This window comes from Panthera leo, chromosome B2 (genome assembly GCF_018350215.1).
Source record: "Panthera leo isolate Ple1 chromosome B2, P.leo_Ple1_pat1.1, whole genome shotgun sequence".
Taxonomy (NCBI): domain Eukaryota; kingdom Metazoa; phylum Chordata; class Mammalia; order Carnivora; family Felidae; genus Panthera; species Panthera leo.
The window spans coordinates 54,265,133-54,282,282 of record NC_056683.1 but is presented as its reverse complement, the minus strand read 5'-3'; the positions used below and the strand labels follow the sequence as shown (position 1 = coordinate 54,282,282).

General features: G+C 39.2%; 1 protein-coding gene across 3 annotated transcripts in view; it reads right to left on the bottom strand.

The window, feature by feature from the left end:
• The window catches only part of PRIM2 (DNA primase subunit 2), a 343,826-nt gene extending 327,727 nt beyond the window's left edge, over positions 1–16,099 (bottom strand). The window contains exons 1-5 of one of the 3 annotated variants that reach the window (XM_042939107.1): positions 16,023–16,099; positions 15,103–15,264; positions 12,307–12,410; positions 9,126–9,205; positions 7,431–7,551 (exon numbers count right to left, since the gene is read on the bottom strand). In XM_042939107.1, coding sequence (XP_042795041.1) covers positions 7,431–7,551; positions 9,126–9,205; positions 12,307–12,410; positions 15,103–15,256 — 459 coding nt within the window. In that variant the 5' untranslated portion in view covers positions 15,257–15,264; positions 16,023–16,099. Of the gene's footprint in view, positions 1–7,430; positions 7,552–9,125; positions 9,206–12,306; positions 12,411–13,194; positions 13,281–15,102; positions 15,265–15,817; positions 15,968–16,022 lie in introns of those variants that run through there. The other 2 variants (XM_042939108.1, XM_042939109.1) reach the window with 2 other exon arrangements.
• Between the last annotated feature and the right edge of the window lie 1,051 nt (positions 16,100–17,150).

The following is a 17,150-nucleotide window of genomic DNA, read 5'->3' as shown; positions in this document are numbered from 1 at the left end:
AAACGAAACTAAAATATATTTGGCTATTAGACTCCAGTATAGTCAACAGAAGGATTCTCTTGCCCAAAAACCTTCATGAGACACTGGATTTAGGAGAACAACACTTTGACCAGATATGAACAGGTGAAAAAGCCAGACAGCTGACAGGTATCAATAGTGAGAATATGGCACCACGAATCTGAAAGCCAAGGAGATTAGCAATCAGTGGCAATCAAATAGCAATCTGTTAGGAAGTAAACAGAGAAAAGGAAGTACAGAATAAGAATTTTAACTGCTTTATCTCTATGCCTTCAGAAGGGTGGGGAGTAGCAGGATAGATCTAGTGATTGAGCCTAGGCTAACTGTAGTTATGCAACTACTTCCTCCTGCCTTTATAACTGAGATTTAGCCACTCAATATGACTGAGAACACAAAATGATTTTTTTTCTGCAACTCCATCAGCCTTGTTCCTATTCTCATCCCAAAGACCTAGGATAGGCACTCTGAGCTAGGCTCAGAACTAATCCATAACACAACTTCAACTAAAAAATGATTAAATTTTCAGGGAGTTGGTAGAAGTTGGGAGTGGAGGGAGAAGAGGAAACAACAAAAAGTGAGGAAGATTATAGAATGAAAAAATAAAGTATATGTTTAAAAATCCAGTATCTTTTTTTGGAACACTTTCAGAAAACATGAGTAACACTTTACAATGTGAATGTTTAACCACTGAGGCATCTGGATGGTTCAGTCAGTTAAGCATCCAACTCTTGACTTCAGCTCAGGTCATGAACTCACAGTCATGAGATCAAGCCCTAGAGCCTGCTTGCTATTCTCCCTCTCCCTCTGCCCCTCTACTGCACACACTCACAAGCATGAGCGCTCTCAATCAATCAATCAATAAAAATGCTTAATCTCAGAGAATATGAGAACACTAAAGATGTTATTAAGTAAATTAATTTCATTCTTTTGAGTTCTAAATAGTAACATATATATAACATTATATGACGATTAGGTGAGAAACTTCAGCTAGGTCACAATCATACTTTTTCAAGGGCAAAGCTAGAGGCATGAAGTCAATACCAATAAGAGCACAATGAATTGTGTATTCAAAAGCTATACAAAAACTTTAAAAAAGAAAAATGACTTTCATAAGTAATTTGAAAATTTTTGCATATGTTAATTTTAGCCTTCAAGGGTAATTCAGCTTGAAGTTTCACATTTAGTCATAGCATCTCTAGGTTTAAACTATCTTATAATGAGCAAAATCTAATTTTGTAGCTTGATCAGGAAAATCCAAATTCTGTGAACTTCTAAAATTATTGCCACTAAAGACCATCTGCTATGGTGTATTTTTACAATTATATACATAAATGGTGACGCCTCAATTAACTAAAAAATTCAATGAATCTTTTCCTCACTCTCCAAATATAATACTAGAGCTGCCAAAAATATATATATAAACTAATACAAGGTTAGCTTCCATAATTATCTGGCGTCAAAAAAAAAAAAAAAAAAAAACCACTGTCAGGATGTAAGTATTGTATTTGTGTAGTGTGCTTACAGAGGGGAAGCCCTGGTAATGCCTTCACTTAAATCATTTGGAAAGAAGTTAAGGGTATGCAGTTGTAACAGGAACACATAAAGGGCTCTGCGTAAAACATAAATTGTTCTGTACAGAATACAAAACAAATTGAAATCTGCTAACCAGCATAATTCCTCAAATTCAGTTCAACAGAAAAAGGTCATTTCATTTATAACATATATCACCTGATATTTAACCCTGAGAAACGAAAAGTATCTCATGTTACTGTACTCATCTTAAAGATTACCTCGAGTTTATGAAACACAAATTGAACTAATATTTTCTCTGCAAGTTAACTCATTTACTCAACACTCAGCATCATGCTTGAATCTGTTAAGCAGTGCAACTTAAACTTGCCTACTTCAGGGGTGCTTGGGTGGCTCAGTTGGTTAAGTGTCTGACCTCAGCTCAGTTCATAATCTCACGGTTCATGAGTTCAAGCCCTGTGTCGGGCTCTGTGCTGACAGCTCGGAGCCTGGAGCCTGTTTCAAATTCTGTGTCTCCCTCTCTCTCTGTTCCTCCCCTGTTCGCACTCTGTCTCTCTCTCTCTCTCTCTCTCTCTCTCTCTCTCTCTCTCAAAAATAAAGATCAAAAGAATTTAAAAAAAAAAAAAACTTGCCTACTTCCAATTCTTAGAAGTAGGCATAAAACATAAAACAACTTACTTCTCCATTATAAAAATCAACTTGGGGCGCCTGGGTGGCTCAGTCAGTTAAGCGTCCGACTTCGGCTCAGATCACGATCTTGTAGTCGGCGAGTTCGAGCCCCGCGTCTGGCTCTGGGCTGATGGCTCAGAGCCTAGAGCCTGGAGCCTGCTTCGGATTCTGTGTTTCCCTCTCTCTCTGCCCCTCCCCCGTTCATGCTGTGTCTCTCTCTGTCTCAAAAATAAATAAACGTTAAAAAAAAAAAAAATTAAAAAGAAAAAAATCAACTTGACCTTTCATCTGATTATTAATCCTTTCTCCCTTAGTTCGTTTTAAGTCTGGAATTTCCAGCAAAAGTTAACAGTATGAGTCTTACCACCCCATTTCACTCTTCTCCAGGCCCCTTTCCACTCACATCATAGTCAATGGCTTGTCAGAAGCCCTATGAAAAGCTTCCATGCTCAAACACATTTGTTGCCTAGTGTATTCCATTCTCACATCTGCATGTCCTGTCTCAGCTATATAACATCAGATTCTGAAATTTACTTGTTGCCTGAAATTTAGTCTGCATCAAAGGGAATTAAAGGTACACGTTTCTCCATTTTGCAGGCATATTAAAATCAGTTCACAAGTTACTAAGAGGCTTATGATAATTTGTAAACACATCCCAGAGGGTAGCTACAAACAGAGGCATATACATCAGATGAATGGCATTTTCCTACCTTATGTAACAGAAAGAGCTGACCACAATGATGAATGCACAGTCCGAAAGAGCTACAACAATCCAAACTAGATCAACTAAGAATGAAAACAATATAAGGACCAAAATGATCAGAAAACCCTGACTACCTCAAGGCCAACTTGCAAATACCTAAGAAATAATATAATACACAAGTGAACACCAAAAACTATTTTAAAACTCAACACATGAAACTATCAAATAAATGTAAAATCAATGTTCCAATGTTAACTGGAGAAATGCATCCCCAAGTTCCTAATAAATTCACACAACTGACATTTCCAATAACAATGACAAATTAAACATTAATTCATGTGCAGTGAAAAGTTATCAGCCAAAAATGACATGAAATAATTTCTAAGACAGAAGAAATTAAGTTTTCAAACTATAAGGGATAAGAAACAAATTTCACATCAGATTCAGGATAAGGAAAATTATTTTAAAATGGGTAAAAATAAGCAATACAAAGTTTTACATGTACTTGTTTTCAGTGAGCCACGCAATAATGTTACCATCCACAATCGCCTTCACTCAAAAACCCTCACTTCCTAAAAAGATTTGCCAAGTGAATAACACTAACTCTATTTAATATGCAATGGACTTCTCATTTGTGACACACAGAATACTCTCCATATCTTTTAAGATGCTCATCTTCACTGTCATTCTGGGCTGTATAAATGAAATGCCTGCTACCATTAAATCCACTAGTATTTCAAATCAGGTAAAAAATATTTTCTGACTGTTCCAAGAAGGTTTTGTTTTTTGTTTTTTGTTTTTAAACATCAAGGCAAATTATAAACAGGTATCTGACTCTGAACTTCAACAGCACAGAGAACCTTTGTCTGCGAGGCTGACAGGTGTCAAAACCTGACCTTTCCCTAACTGGCCAAGTGAAAAATCACTAATAGCATATTTGACCTTACCCACTCACCTTTAATGTGACACAAGGTTAAGTCAATCAACTCAGCAATGAGATCCAAAACAGCCTCCAAAGACAATATTTACTGATTTCTAATCCTTCCTAGAAATTACAGATTTAAAATCCAATTTACATGTAAGTCCAAGAATGAAAAAAAAGTTTTTCCTTTCTGAATACTTCACATTAACATTTTGTGTTTTATATATCAGAATCTACTATGCACTAGGAACCCAAACACAGACTTCAAAAGCCAAATTATCAAAACACAGCCAGAATGAGAAATACAAGAATCTGAATCTGATAACTGGCCCCATTCCCCTCCCCCAAATTTTTATCCAATAAAATTACATCAGCTATGGCAAACTGAACAAAAAAAAATTTAAGAAAAAAACTACGCAAAAAATTGTTCCTTTCTCTGTAAATATTTCTCCATTATGCAAACATAATGCAATTTAGTTATAACAATGCATCTCCTAACGTAAAAATATATTTATTTTACAGAAACAGATCCACATAGAAGTCACTGCAGCCTTAGGGACAACTGGGTGGCTCAGCAGGTTAAGCATCAGACTTCTGCCCAGGTCATGATCTCATCGTTCATTAGTTCAAGCCCAGTATCGGGTAAGCATAAGCCCCACTTCAGGTGAGCCCCGCTTCTCTCTCTCTACCTGCCCCTCATGGCATTCTCTCCCTCTCTCTCTCTCTATTGCTCTCTTCCCCCACCCTCACTTGCACCCTCTCTCTCTCAAAAAATAATGAATGAATAAATAAAATTTAAAAATATTTTTTTTTAAAAAGTCATTGCAGCTTTAATGAAACTGTAAAGATAAACAAAGACATACAAACACAGAGTCCAGGTAGACTCTAAGATGTGTGTGCCAGGAACCCAGCTTCTGTAGCCTTGTGGCTCTCCACTCCCCGATGTTTCCTTCTGCCTCAACTTGGGCAGCAGGATCTATTATACATCAGAGACCAGTTTATGCAATAAATGCAAATAACGTTTCCCTAACTCTTGCTTTGCCTTAAGTCTAAAAGCACGTGTTTAAGCCCAACAGTTTCAAATGCAAACCAAATATTCCAATCAAAGTGAAAAAAAACTGTGCATGTTTCTATTAACGAAATGGTAAAAGTTGGTAAATGGGAAGAGCCACAGGAAACTAGAGGTGAGCTAATCAAAAGCACCTGAATTCAAGCGCCTTAATTACCAGCACCAGTTGCCATGAGAGTATACCAGAAGGAAAAAGTCTCAGCCAGGAAAGTGATACAATGTATCACAGGAATGGGTTTTCTGCCAAGCTCCTGCAAGGCTTTCTCACTTTCTTCCATGAAAAGTGAGCTACAAACACCAGCTACAAACACTTGATCAAGTTTTACATTCCAGTTTATTTCAGAAACAAAAAACGTGTTTTTCACTCTACACACCTTCAACCACCATTCTAATAAACCCCCAGGAGGACTACCTACATCCCATCTCCCAAATGAGAATCACTGAACTAAAAAAACAGTCACACTAGTAAGCCGAAAGTTACTATTCCTTTTAGAAATTGCAAGCCTCCGACTTCAGCTCAGGTCACGATCTCACTGTCCGTGGGTTCGAGCCCCGCGTCGGGCTCTGTGCTGACGGCTCAGAGCCCGGAGCCTGTTTCAGATTCTGTGTCTCCCTCTCTCTGACCCTCCCCCATTCATGCTCTGTCTCTCTCTGTCTCAAAAATAAACAAACGTTAAGAAAAATTAAAAAAAAAAAAAAAAAAGAGTCAGTGGCTAATTTTCGGTGGAAGATAGGAGATAATGAATCGGAGGACGCTTAAGGTGCACAGGTGATAGCAACATTCTATTTCTTAACTCTGTTAATGTTCACTTTGTGATACTTCACAGAGCTATACAATTACAATCTGTGCACTTTTCTGTGTGTGTTACGCTTAAATTTTAAAGTTTTTTTTTTTTTTAATGTTTATTTTGAGAGAGGGGGAGAGAGAGAGAGATAGCGCGAGCACACGTGTGAAGGAGGCGCAGAGAGAAAGGGAGAGTGAGTTTCCCAAACAGGCTCCACACTGTCAGCACAGAACCCAATGCAGAGCTCAATCTTATGAACTGTGAAATCATGACCTGACCCAAAACCAAGAGTCAGATGCTCAACTGCCTGAGTCAGCCAAGCGCCCCAAATTTTAAAGTTTTTTAAAAGAAACATGGTTTTTGCTTTAAAAAATTACACGTGACAATACATGGAGACACCGTAGACACATCTATAAAAAATAGATCTTCTCAAAGACACTCCTCTATTCCTTTCCACAGGAAAATATACACTATTTTTATCATGAAAGGATAAAGTAACTGTAATTGAATTAGCAATAATGGACTTCACTAAGGATCTAAGTTAAAACAAAGGGAAAAAAGCATGGGGCTTGGGTCAGATGATCTGAGCTTGACACTCTTCTATGCCCACATAGATGTTATTTAGAAATCTCACTGACCTCTTATGAGAAGGGAGAGAAACTTGAAAGTGCTTCCCTAGCACATGCTAAACACTAAACGTCTATCAAATATTTACTTCCCTTCATGCTATTTCTTTCCACCAACTTCAAAAACCAACAGTGTTCCTGTATACAGTAGGTACATTTTCCACTTCTCAGACAGGACCATGTATTTCACTCCAACTTCTACTTTATTTGGCTTTAAGTTACTCACTCTAACATCAAAATCAAGACTCACCCAATGCTACTACCATCTGAGTCTAAGTCTTCCAGAACAGAATTTTTCAGCCTTCCCACTACAACACAGATCCACCTAAAAGACATAAATCCTATTTCCACCCACAATACTTATACCTGCTAAATATATCCCAGACATTTCTTCTTTAATATATAGTTATGATACATAAATTAAATATATCTGCAGAATAACTATTCAGAGGTTCTACTGACAACTGACTTTTCAAATAAAGTCTAAATTAAACATCATCATTAGAAGTAAATACTACCACCTCTCTATTCTCTTTAATGTATATTATTAGCTTTAAATTTTCAGCCTAGAAGATTAAAGATGAACTCTTATAAAGTAAACCTTCTTGTGCTTTCACAAGTCACATATTTAATAAAGCAACTAAATGTGAAACTTCGGTACTAAGGAGTCCCTTTTCTTCTAGTCACAGAAAGGCAAAGTTTCATTGCTGTGCAAAGCCAATAGCTATTGTTTCAGGCAAGTACTTAAGAAAATGTAAACAGAAAAAACACCTCACGGGCACCTGGGTGGCTCAGTCGGTTAAGCGTCCGACTTCAGCTCAGGTCACGATCTCGCGGTCCATGAGTTCGAGCCCCGCATCAGGCTCTGGGCTGATGGCTCAGAGCCTGGAGCCTGCTTCCAATGCTGTGTCTCCCTCTCTCTCTGCCCCTCCCCTGTTCATGCTCTGTCTCTCTCTGTCCCAAAAATAAATAAACGTTAAAAAAAAAAAAAAATTAAAAAAAAAAACAAAAAAAAAAACAAACACCTCACATTAATACTCGCGCTTAAGGTGAATGGGAAGGGATGAATGGTGAAAACAACTGAAAATGGCTACAAAACCATACTCACGGCCTCAAAATGCAAATGGCTATCCTTTAAGAAACTTTGAATCTTGTCTTTGGGTAAAATACTGAATCGAAATCGAAGGAGATCCATTTCTTGTTGAATGAACCAGCGTCTAAGATCCTCACTGAAATCAAGACAGAGAAATGATAAGTATAAATGAAAAGTCCACTGATTATTTTAAAAGTCCATGGATTATTAAAATCAAGAATTTTTTATGAAATAAAACTCAAATATGAGCAAGATGCCAACAGACAGAAGTTAAAAGCACACATGTCGTCTATTATGATAAACAGTATACAGAGCACATACCACGATCTTCAAGGATGCGTACATTGGGAGAGGTATTATGAATATAGAATTAAATACAGAATACCTTGAGCCTAGCTGATTATCCAACAATATAAAAGAAAACAGTTCATTGCATTTAACTGCAAAACGGTCATTTACATCAGAAAATGGGGTATTCCTTCAGTCTAAGGTGGTTCCATCAGTGCCAAATCAACACCAAAAATTTTTTTTTTTAACATTTATTTTTGACAGAGAGGGAAAGACAGAGCATGAGCAGTGGAGGGTCAGAGAGAGAAGGAGACACAGAATCTGAAACAGGCTCCAGGCTCTGAGCTGTCACCACAGAGCCCGACGCGGGGCTCGAACTCACAAACAGGGAGATCATGACCTGAGCCGAAGTCAGACGCTCAATTGACTGAGCCACCCAGGTGCCCCAACACCAAAATTTTTAAAGGTCACTTTATCTCTGAATAGATTATGATCAGATAAACTCTGAAAGTAAACTTTGTTTACAGCTTTATAGTTAATAATTTCACAAAATTTAATATGCACAACTACATCGTGATTTTTGAAAAAGCAACACAAATATAAATTCATAAAATACATAATGGTTATTACTATTGTCACAAAATAATTATACTACTATACATAAAATATGATGTAGATCCCCCCCTCAAAGGGACTTTCACAGATTGTCAGCAATTCATTTACTGCATAAATTACATAAACTGCACGTTCATCTTTACAAAAGAAAACCTCCAGAACCAAAGATGGTCGTGGATAGGATCACCTGTCCAGGGATAAGTGGGATAGTAAACAATTCAAGATTCTCATTTGATAAGACTCTTAACAGAAAGAAACAGAAAAGAAGCTTACAATAAGTATATTATTTAGCCAAAATTAGTACAGAAAAAAAAAACAAAAAACACAGTTTAAAAAAAAAAAAAAAGAAAAAGGCAACTAACTCCTTCTCCCTCTGGGTGGCACTGTAGACTTACAAGAAACCAACTAGCAAAGGGAAAATAGCTTACATCTGTACTAAATTCAAGTATATGTTTGAGGTATTATTTCTTATAAATAGTGCCACTTTTTTTCTGAGAAAACAGGATCAAAAAGTCCTTTCTTACCGAAATCCCACCCCCACAATTGTAAATCCCAAATGAAGAGCCTCTCCCATAAAACTAGTAAGTGTTTCAACAGGCAAGTTTTACAATAGAATTTTTTTCAATTTTTTTTAGTAAACAACTGGCTTCAAACAATTTGCAACAACAGTGTTCAACCCATGAATCACCAGCTTCTGATGTTATTCTGAGTTTTCCTATGTGCAGTACAATACATGTCAGCTTCCCACGTACCAATTTGTAACCCAAGATAGCAGCTTTGACTATGAGAGTCTAAACGTATACTCACGACTGGCAATAAGCAAGGCGTAAAATAAAGTGAGAAATATGATCTCTTCTTCGGCGTTCATATTCATTTTCTACATTTTCCTTAAAAATAATGACACATGAATAACATAAACACATTAGAATGTTAAGAGGTATAAAGAAAAATGGAGTCAATATAAGCCAATGCTAAAATAAAAGTTTCAAAAACAAATTTCATAATATGTAACTACCATTTTACTTACGTTAGCAAACCAAGTGACACTGAGATCTGACCTGATCTCAAACAAAACCTCCTGGGTTTGGACTCTCTTCTATCAACTCCTCTCTTAACTTTCTTTCTTACCCAGCATATATCCAGGGTTCTCCCCTCTTCCACCACCTCTGGCATGAACCTTCATTTAACCATTTGGCCAAACCTAGATTCTAAATAAATCTGCAGTCCTATTCCCAAAACACTAAGAATCTCTGGGGGAAAAAAATACACAATTACTGAGAATTTGGAATATTAAAAATTCACAACCTCTAACCTGAACTGGACTTTTACAAGCACCAAGAAATTCTTATTCAAGTCCAACAGAGTAAGAGCAAACATGTCTTGAGCACTTATGAGGTACACTTACAGCACTGTTGTAAGCATGTTTAATCTATTAACTCACTTAATCTTTAAAAAAAAAACTCTCATGAGGTAAGCACTACTATATCCCTATTTTAAATATGAGGAAACCGCCTAGGTGGCTCAGTCAGTTAAGCATCCAACTTCAGCTCAGATCATGATCTCACGGTTCATGAGTTTTTAGCCGCGCATCAGGCTCTGCTCTGACAGCTCAGAGGCTGGAGCCTGCTTTGGATTCTGTGTCTCCCTCTCTCTTTCTGCCCCTCCCCTGCTCACACTCTCTTTCTCAAAAATATATAAAAATTAATTTAAAAAAATTTTTTTAAGGAGGAAACTGAGGTACAGGGATGTTCTGAAATTTTTCCAGAGTCATAAAGCTTATTAAACAATAGAACAGGGATTTGACACATAATCATCTCTTTCCTCACTGTTAGAAAAGCTGCTTCAGTCTTCACTACTTGACCCAAGCTCCCTACCACGCCATCTTCTCTCTCAACAGAGAACTTCACTTACTTTACAGAAAATAAAGGCCACCAGGCCAACTTCTTCAGCTCCAAGCTTGTGCATCCACTGTATTACTTTCCCTTCCATCTCTATGGACAAAGGGTCTCCCCCTCCTCCTGAATAAGCTCATCCCTAAACCTGAACCATGCAATCCATCTGCTCTTGGCTCCTAAGGATCTTGATTTATCAAATGCTCTCTCCAAGTATCTTTAAGCTCCCCTCCTCTTCTTTCTCTTCTAGATTTTTTCACTCAGCTTATAAGCATGTTCAAGTGTCTCCTGTTATGTGTCCTCTCTTTTTCCCTACAAATTCTTCTATATTCAGACCTATTTCTCCCCTGTCTTTTCAGCTAGCCATCTTAAAAGAGTACATATTCTACACCCACCTCTCTCCTCCAAACACTGTCCTCATTTTGGCTTCTGCCTCTATCTACAACTCATCTATCCGTACAACTCATCTTACATGAGCCTAAGCTTCTGAAATTATGTGGTTAAGAGTATCACCTGGAGACAAAATGTCCAGTTCTAATCTTGGCCCCACCATTTACCATCTCATAAGCCTGGGCCAGTTACTCAGCCTATCAATAACTCTGTACCTTTATCTATAAAATAGGGATGACTTGGGGCGCCTGGGTGGCTCAGTCGGTTAAGCGGCCAACTTCGGCTCAGGTCATGATCTCACGGTCCGTGAGTTCGAGCCCCGCGTCGGGCTCTGTGCTGACAGCTCAGAGCCTGGAGCCTGTTTCAGATTCTGTGTCTCCCTCTCTCTGACCCTCCCCCGTTCATGCTTTGTCTCTGTCTCAAAAATAAATAAACGTTAAAAAAAAAAAAAAAATTTTATAAAATAGGGATGACAATTACACCTGCTTCATAAGACTATTAACTATATTACATGGATTAATATATGTAATGTGCTTAGGGCAAACTCTGGGATACACTAAGCATAATATGAATGCTTACTGTTATTATTCCTATGGGATCAGTATTTACATCATAATCATCATTATGGAAACTCCAAATTTCCTTGGCTACCATGCCACTATTATCCCTGCTGATCTCCCACCTCTCAGGCAGCTCCTTCTCAATCTCCTTCCCAGACTCCCCCAATTCTACTTCACCTTCAGTACTGGTATTCTTCACATCTTGTCCTCCATCGTCTTCTCACTCAAATATTTCCCTCCTCCTGATGATTCCAACCTTCTTCTTAAATCCATACTCCCAACTCCAGCCTTAAGTCCAAGCTATATGCATATCAAATTATCTACTACACATTTCCACTAGAACCTCAAATTCTTGTCTAGAACTCAACATGTTCCTTCTAAGACTTGCTTCTCCTCCTATATGTTACCTCTCAAAATACTACCACCATCCATAGTTGTCCTAACCAGAAACCTAAGGTGTCATTCATAACTCTCTTTTCCCTTCTCCCTGTAATGTCACTAAAATCTTTTGATTCTACCTTCATAATATCATTATACTAGTCCTCTTCTCCAATTCAAATCACTCTCATCCTTTTCTCCAATTCGAATCACTCTCATTATGTCCAAGCTACTTGGTTTTCCTCCCACAGACATGGCCCTCTCAATCTGCTATCTTCCCAAAATAAAAATCTGATCACATCTATCGAGTTTCAGTTCCAGCACTACCTGGAACTTTAACACCTTCCCAAACCTCCCCAAGCTGGGCTGGGTAATCCTATGTGCTCTTGGAGTTCCTGGAACACATATCTAGTAACGGTACTCATCCTGTGGTGCACAGGGTACATCTGGCAATGTCTGGAGATACATACCAGGTAGAAGCCAGAGATGCTACTGAGCACTCTACAATGCACAGAACAGTCCCCACACCAAGAAATTATCAGGCCCAAATGTCAGTAGTTCCGAGGCTGAGAAACCCTGCTGTATTATAATCGTCTGACTATATATGGCAATCATTCCTAGTGGACTGCAGATATACCTTCAGGCACAGTCCATGCTATTTTAGTCTTTTTAAAAGCCCTGTGCCTAATACAAGAGATTTTCCACAACCAAGACTCAGTATATAAATATATACAAACTGAAAAACATTTCTTTCCCACTTTTACTTACTCTGAAGGAAAACTTGAGCCTTCTTATCTCAGCCTCCAACTTACTCTGGTATTGCTCGGTTCCTTTCACATGGCTCACACCAAGATTTTCGACTGTTTTTAGCACTAGAAATTTTTTAAAAACAGAAGAAAGAAAAATGTATGAATGCAAGATAATTTTTTTTAGAAGACAGCACACACACAAGCAGAGAAGAGGGACAGAGAGGGAAAGGAAAGGGGGGAGGGACAAGGAGAGGGACAGGGAGAGAGAATCTTAAACAGGCTCCGCGCTCAGCACAGAGCCCAACGCAGGGCTTAATCCCACGATCCTGGGATCATGACTTGAGGTGAAATCAAGAGTCGGATGCTCAAGTGACTGAGCTATCCAGGCGCCCCAAGATAGTTTTTAAAAACTAAATCCCAAGACAAAGCCTATGAACAATTCCATAATTACTTGTTTTTAAAAGATAAGTTATAGGGGCACTTGGGTGGCTCAGTCAGTTAAGCATCCAACTCTTAATTCCAGCTCAGGTCATGATCTCACGGTCCAGGAGCTCTAGCCCTGCATCAGGGCTCTGCACTGACAGGGAGGAGCTTGCTTGGAATTTTCTCTCTCCTTCTCTCTCTGTTCCTCCCCTGCTTGTGTTCTCTCTCTAAGTAAACAAACTTGAAAAAATAAATAAAAGATAACAAGTTGTAATAGTTTTATTTTCTGCAAGTACATTATATAAATTATATAAATTTATAAGAAGATAATTTCCATCCATGTGCAGAAAATATCCATGTCCCATAACACAAGTTAATACCAGGGATTCTCAGAGAGTGAAGGATGGGGAATAATCACTGTTGTACTAAGCCACCATTGTCGAGGAATGCAAGTGTGCTGGTATGAAAAAAAAAAATTAAGTACCCTTGTTTGCATCCCTTCTGTGGAACTGTTAGTTTGTTTCATTTACTCCGCATAGAATCATCAGAAAAAACAGCCCTTCCTTTCCTGATGAAGTAGAGGAGAAGACACAACAGTGAAGAAGCATAGCCCTCCAATGATGCAAGTGAACTGTCCTGATTAGATGCATATTGTTCAAAGGTTCCTTGTCAATTCTTTCTCAGATTAATTCTACTTCCATCGATATAAAAAACATTTTTGTAAATCAAGGATGAAAAACTAAAAATGAATCCTGAACATAATTCCATGTCCCACAGGTACCTCCTTATTACAGTATCTCAAACTAAACTCATCATCTTCCCCTCAGTCCTGCCCCTCTTCCTATCATCCCCATCTCAACTACCATAGTTTTTTTTTTTTTTTAATTTTTATTTATGTTTGAGAGAGGGAGAGACAGAACGTAAGCAGGGGAGGGGCAGAGAGAGAGGGAGACACAGAATCTGAAGCAGGCTCCAGGCTCTGAGCTGTCAGCACAAAGCCTGACGTGGAGCTTGAACTCATGAACCATGACATCATGACCCGAGCCAAAGCTGGATGCTTAACCAAGTGAGCCACTAGCACAGTTTCTAACCAGACCATCCAGACTGGAATTTCAGCCACCCCCACTGGCCCCCTCACTCCTCACATCCAAACAACTCCCAAATCCTGTCAGGAATACCTCCTCAGTATCCCTTAAATCTCTCCCTGCCTACACACTGCCACTTGTCACTGCCTTAGTTCAGGCACTTACTAGCTCACCCCTTAAGTGCCAAATCCAAGGGACACTCTTCAATCATCCTCTTAATCTCCATGAAGCATCTGACACTGTTAAGGTTCCTAAAACCCTTTTCTCCCTTGTCTTCACTCTTTCAGTCAACAGACACTAAGTGCCCCCTCTGTGTATTAGCAGTTGTCACTCTGCTCTTCTAAAAATGATGAACAGTTTCTCACCTTACCTTCTGGTTTTCCCACAGGGATATCCTGGAACATAAACTCAGAAAACACTGCTTTTATTTCTGTTTCAATTCATCCTAGCTTATTTCTTTCTTCCACTAGCACACAGAGGATAAGTAGGCCACATCCCGCCTACACCCTCATATTACACTGTTAGCTTGGCAAAAAAATGCCCTTGGTTATCCATTCTTCTCCATTTGCTCTGAACTTGTCACTGTTCCCTCAGATATAACATTCTCTCTTTTGCCTCCCAGCCTTAGTACAGTTTGTTATCTTGGACTGAAAAAACCTTTAACTACTTCTCTTTTCAGAAATTTCTACTCATCCTTCAAGGTCCAGATTATACTTCAACTTCTCTAAGAAGTCTTACTTAATCAAACTAAGTCACCCCTACTTCTGTTTTAAGAGCATTACTATTTGGGGCGCCTGGGTGGCTCAGTCGGTTAAGCATCCACCTTTGGCTCAGGTCACGATTTCATGGTTTGTGAGTCCAAGCCCCGAGTCCGGCTCTGTGCTGACAGCTCGGAGCGTGGAGCCTGCTTTCGGATTCTGGGTCTCCTTCTCTCTGCCCCTCCCCCACTTGTGCTCTGTGTCTATCAAAAATAAATGTATAAAAAAAGCTCTTTTAATAAAAAAATAAGAACATTACTATTTATCTCTAGTAAGGCACTTACAATACTAAATTATGATTATTATTTTGGATGCCTTTAGTGTGTACTAGAATACAGCTTCAACAAATATGAGAATTACATTATTCATCTCGAAATCCCCACCCCAGAATATAGTGGCACTCAATAAATATACACTGAACAGTAAATAGCAAACCCTCAATAAATATTTCGAGAATGAACTGAATGAAGGAAATTACCCTCATTCATTTCCACAAAGTATAAGTGAAGTTCTCAAGAATATATAAATTCTAATTCAAATATCACTCACGTTTAACTCTATCAATAGCCAAGCTTTCAAACTCAATCAAAGATATGTTTTCAGAAGGTGGCTCCAAGTAAAACTGAAGGCTATGAGGATAGCAAGCATTCCTTTGGTCACCTCCCAACCTCAGTCTTTTCCGATTTCCTCCAGAAAACTGCATCTCATTATCTTGGAAGGAAACATAAAAGGGTTAAAAGGATGGCAAATGGAGTTGAAAACAACAAACAACAAGCGCAAAAAACAACTCCACATACACAGCAAAAAACTGAAGGGCACGCATAAAATGTTAAAGTGGTTATCCCGAGGCAATACGTCTTTCTGTATTTTCCAGATTTTCTACAACACACCTGTAACAATTCTGTAAAGGGGGGGGGGGGGGGGGTGCACGGTGAAACGCAGGTGGTGGTCATAACTTCCAGCAACATCAAAGTCAAAGTCAAGCGATATTGCCAGTTCACTATAGGTCTGTGTACCACCGTCCTTAGATCTCTACAGTCCCAAGAGTTAAGATGAGATTTTAAACCCGTTGCAATCGTAAATTCGGAGGAAAGCGCGGTAGATTCTGGCTTTCCAGAGAAGAGACTTAATGGTCCGGGTCCAATTCATCACTTCCTATATTATGACCCCGGAAAATAGAACACGTCTTTCTAATCCAGTCCTTCCGAACCCCTTTTAGGAAACATCCTCAAACTCCTATAAAAATTAAGCCCCTCAATCCTACCTGAGCACTCCTCCGACGAAGCTGTTCTGTCCTCAGCTCGCTAACACCTGCGTCTCTGCCTCAACCAACCAATACTCAATACACCCACTCCACCATGTCATTCTTCTGTTCCCACGGCTCGCAAAGTGCTCTCCTTTCTTTCTCGACCTGCAAGCCTTAACACCAAGACTACTGTCCGTGGTAAAACGGCAGGAGATCCTCTTACCTGCAACCACACCAAACCCGATATGCAGAAACGCCGATAGGCGCTTTTGTCAGATGGCGGGAGAGTTCATATAGAGCCGGAAACGGAAGTGACTGGACCACAAAGCCCGCCCTCCTAACCTCCCGCCCACCCAGCGCGCGCCCTGCGCATGCTCAATGTGGAGCTCCTCGGTTCCTGAGGGCGTGTAATCCACGTTGCCCGCTTAAAGTTTTTTAAATAGGAATGTTTGTGTCTCCAAATTAAAAGTTGCACGGCCTGTATGTGCAGTCGATAGCTTTTTGACGATTGAAATTGGGGAACTGGAAAGCTATCGGCAGAATTTCCAGACTCCCAAGAGTGTGGCGCTTTAATCCACAGCCTGGACTGTGGAGCTAGCGGAGGAAGGGAGGAATAGGCGTTTACGGAACTGCTCAGTATTAGAGGTTCTCTTCTTTTCTTGCTTAATCTTTCAGCGACCTTATGAGGTATTACCCCCATTTTACAGATGAGAAAATAGAAGCTAAAAGATGAACGTTAGTTAGCCTACGTATAGTACATATTTTGATTTTTCTATGGGACGTCAAGCCGAGTTAAAACAGATTGTACCTTCATTTCTTCCCCTTCCACGCCTCGCGCATAGTAAGCGCCCCGAAAAATAACTAGAATTAGAATGAATGCACACACGCAGAAATAGCTCCGAGCCTACAGAAATTAGAAGAGATTCGACTCAGAGGGAAGAAATAGGGGTCGAACAGAAGCGATGAGTCAGCCACAACAGCTCTCCGACTGAGGTCTGTATGGTTTTCAAGAGCTGGAAATAAGCTTCACCTGTGGCCTGTAGGAGGCGTGTCTCACTAAAGTAGCTGAGGAAAGATCTAGTAAAGGTAATTATTGCAGGTGAAGAGCGCTTTGAAGTTTCTAGAAACGCAAAATATATTGAAACGGTATCAGATTTCAAAGCACATACCTATCATGGACCAAAATGTGGCTAGCACTGACTTTGTATCAGGACACATTCTAAGTGATTTCCATATCAATTCATTTTATTCTCATAACCCTGTGACATAGGCTTATTATTAACCCATTTTACAGATAAGGAAACCGTAGAACAGGGAAAGAAGTTATCTCAAAGATGACAGAGCCACGTTC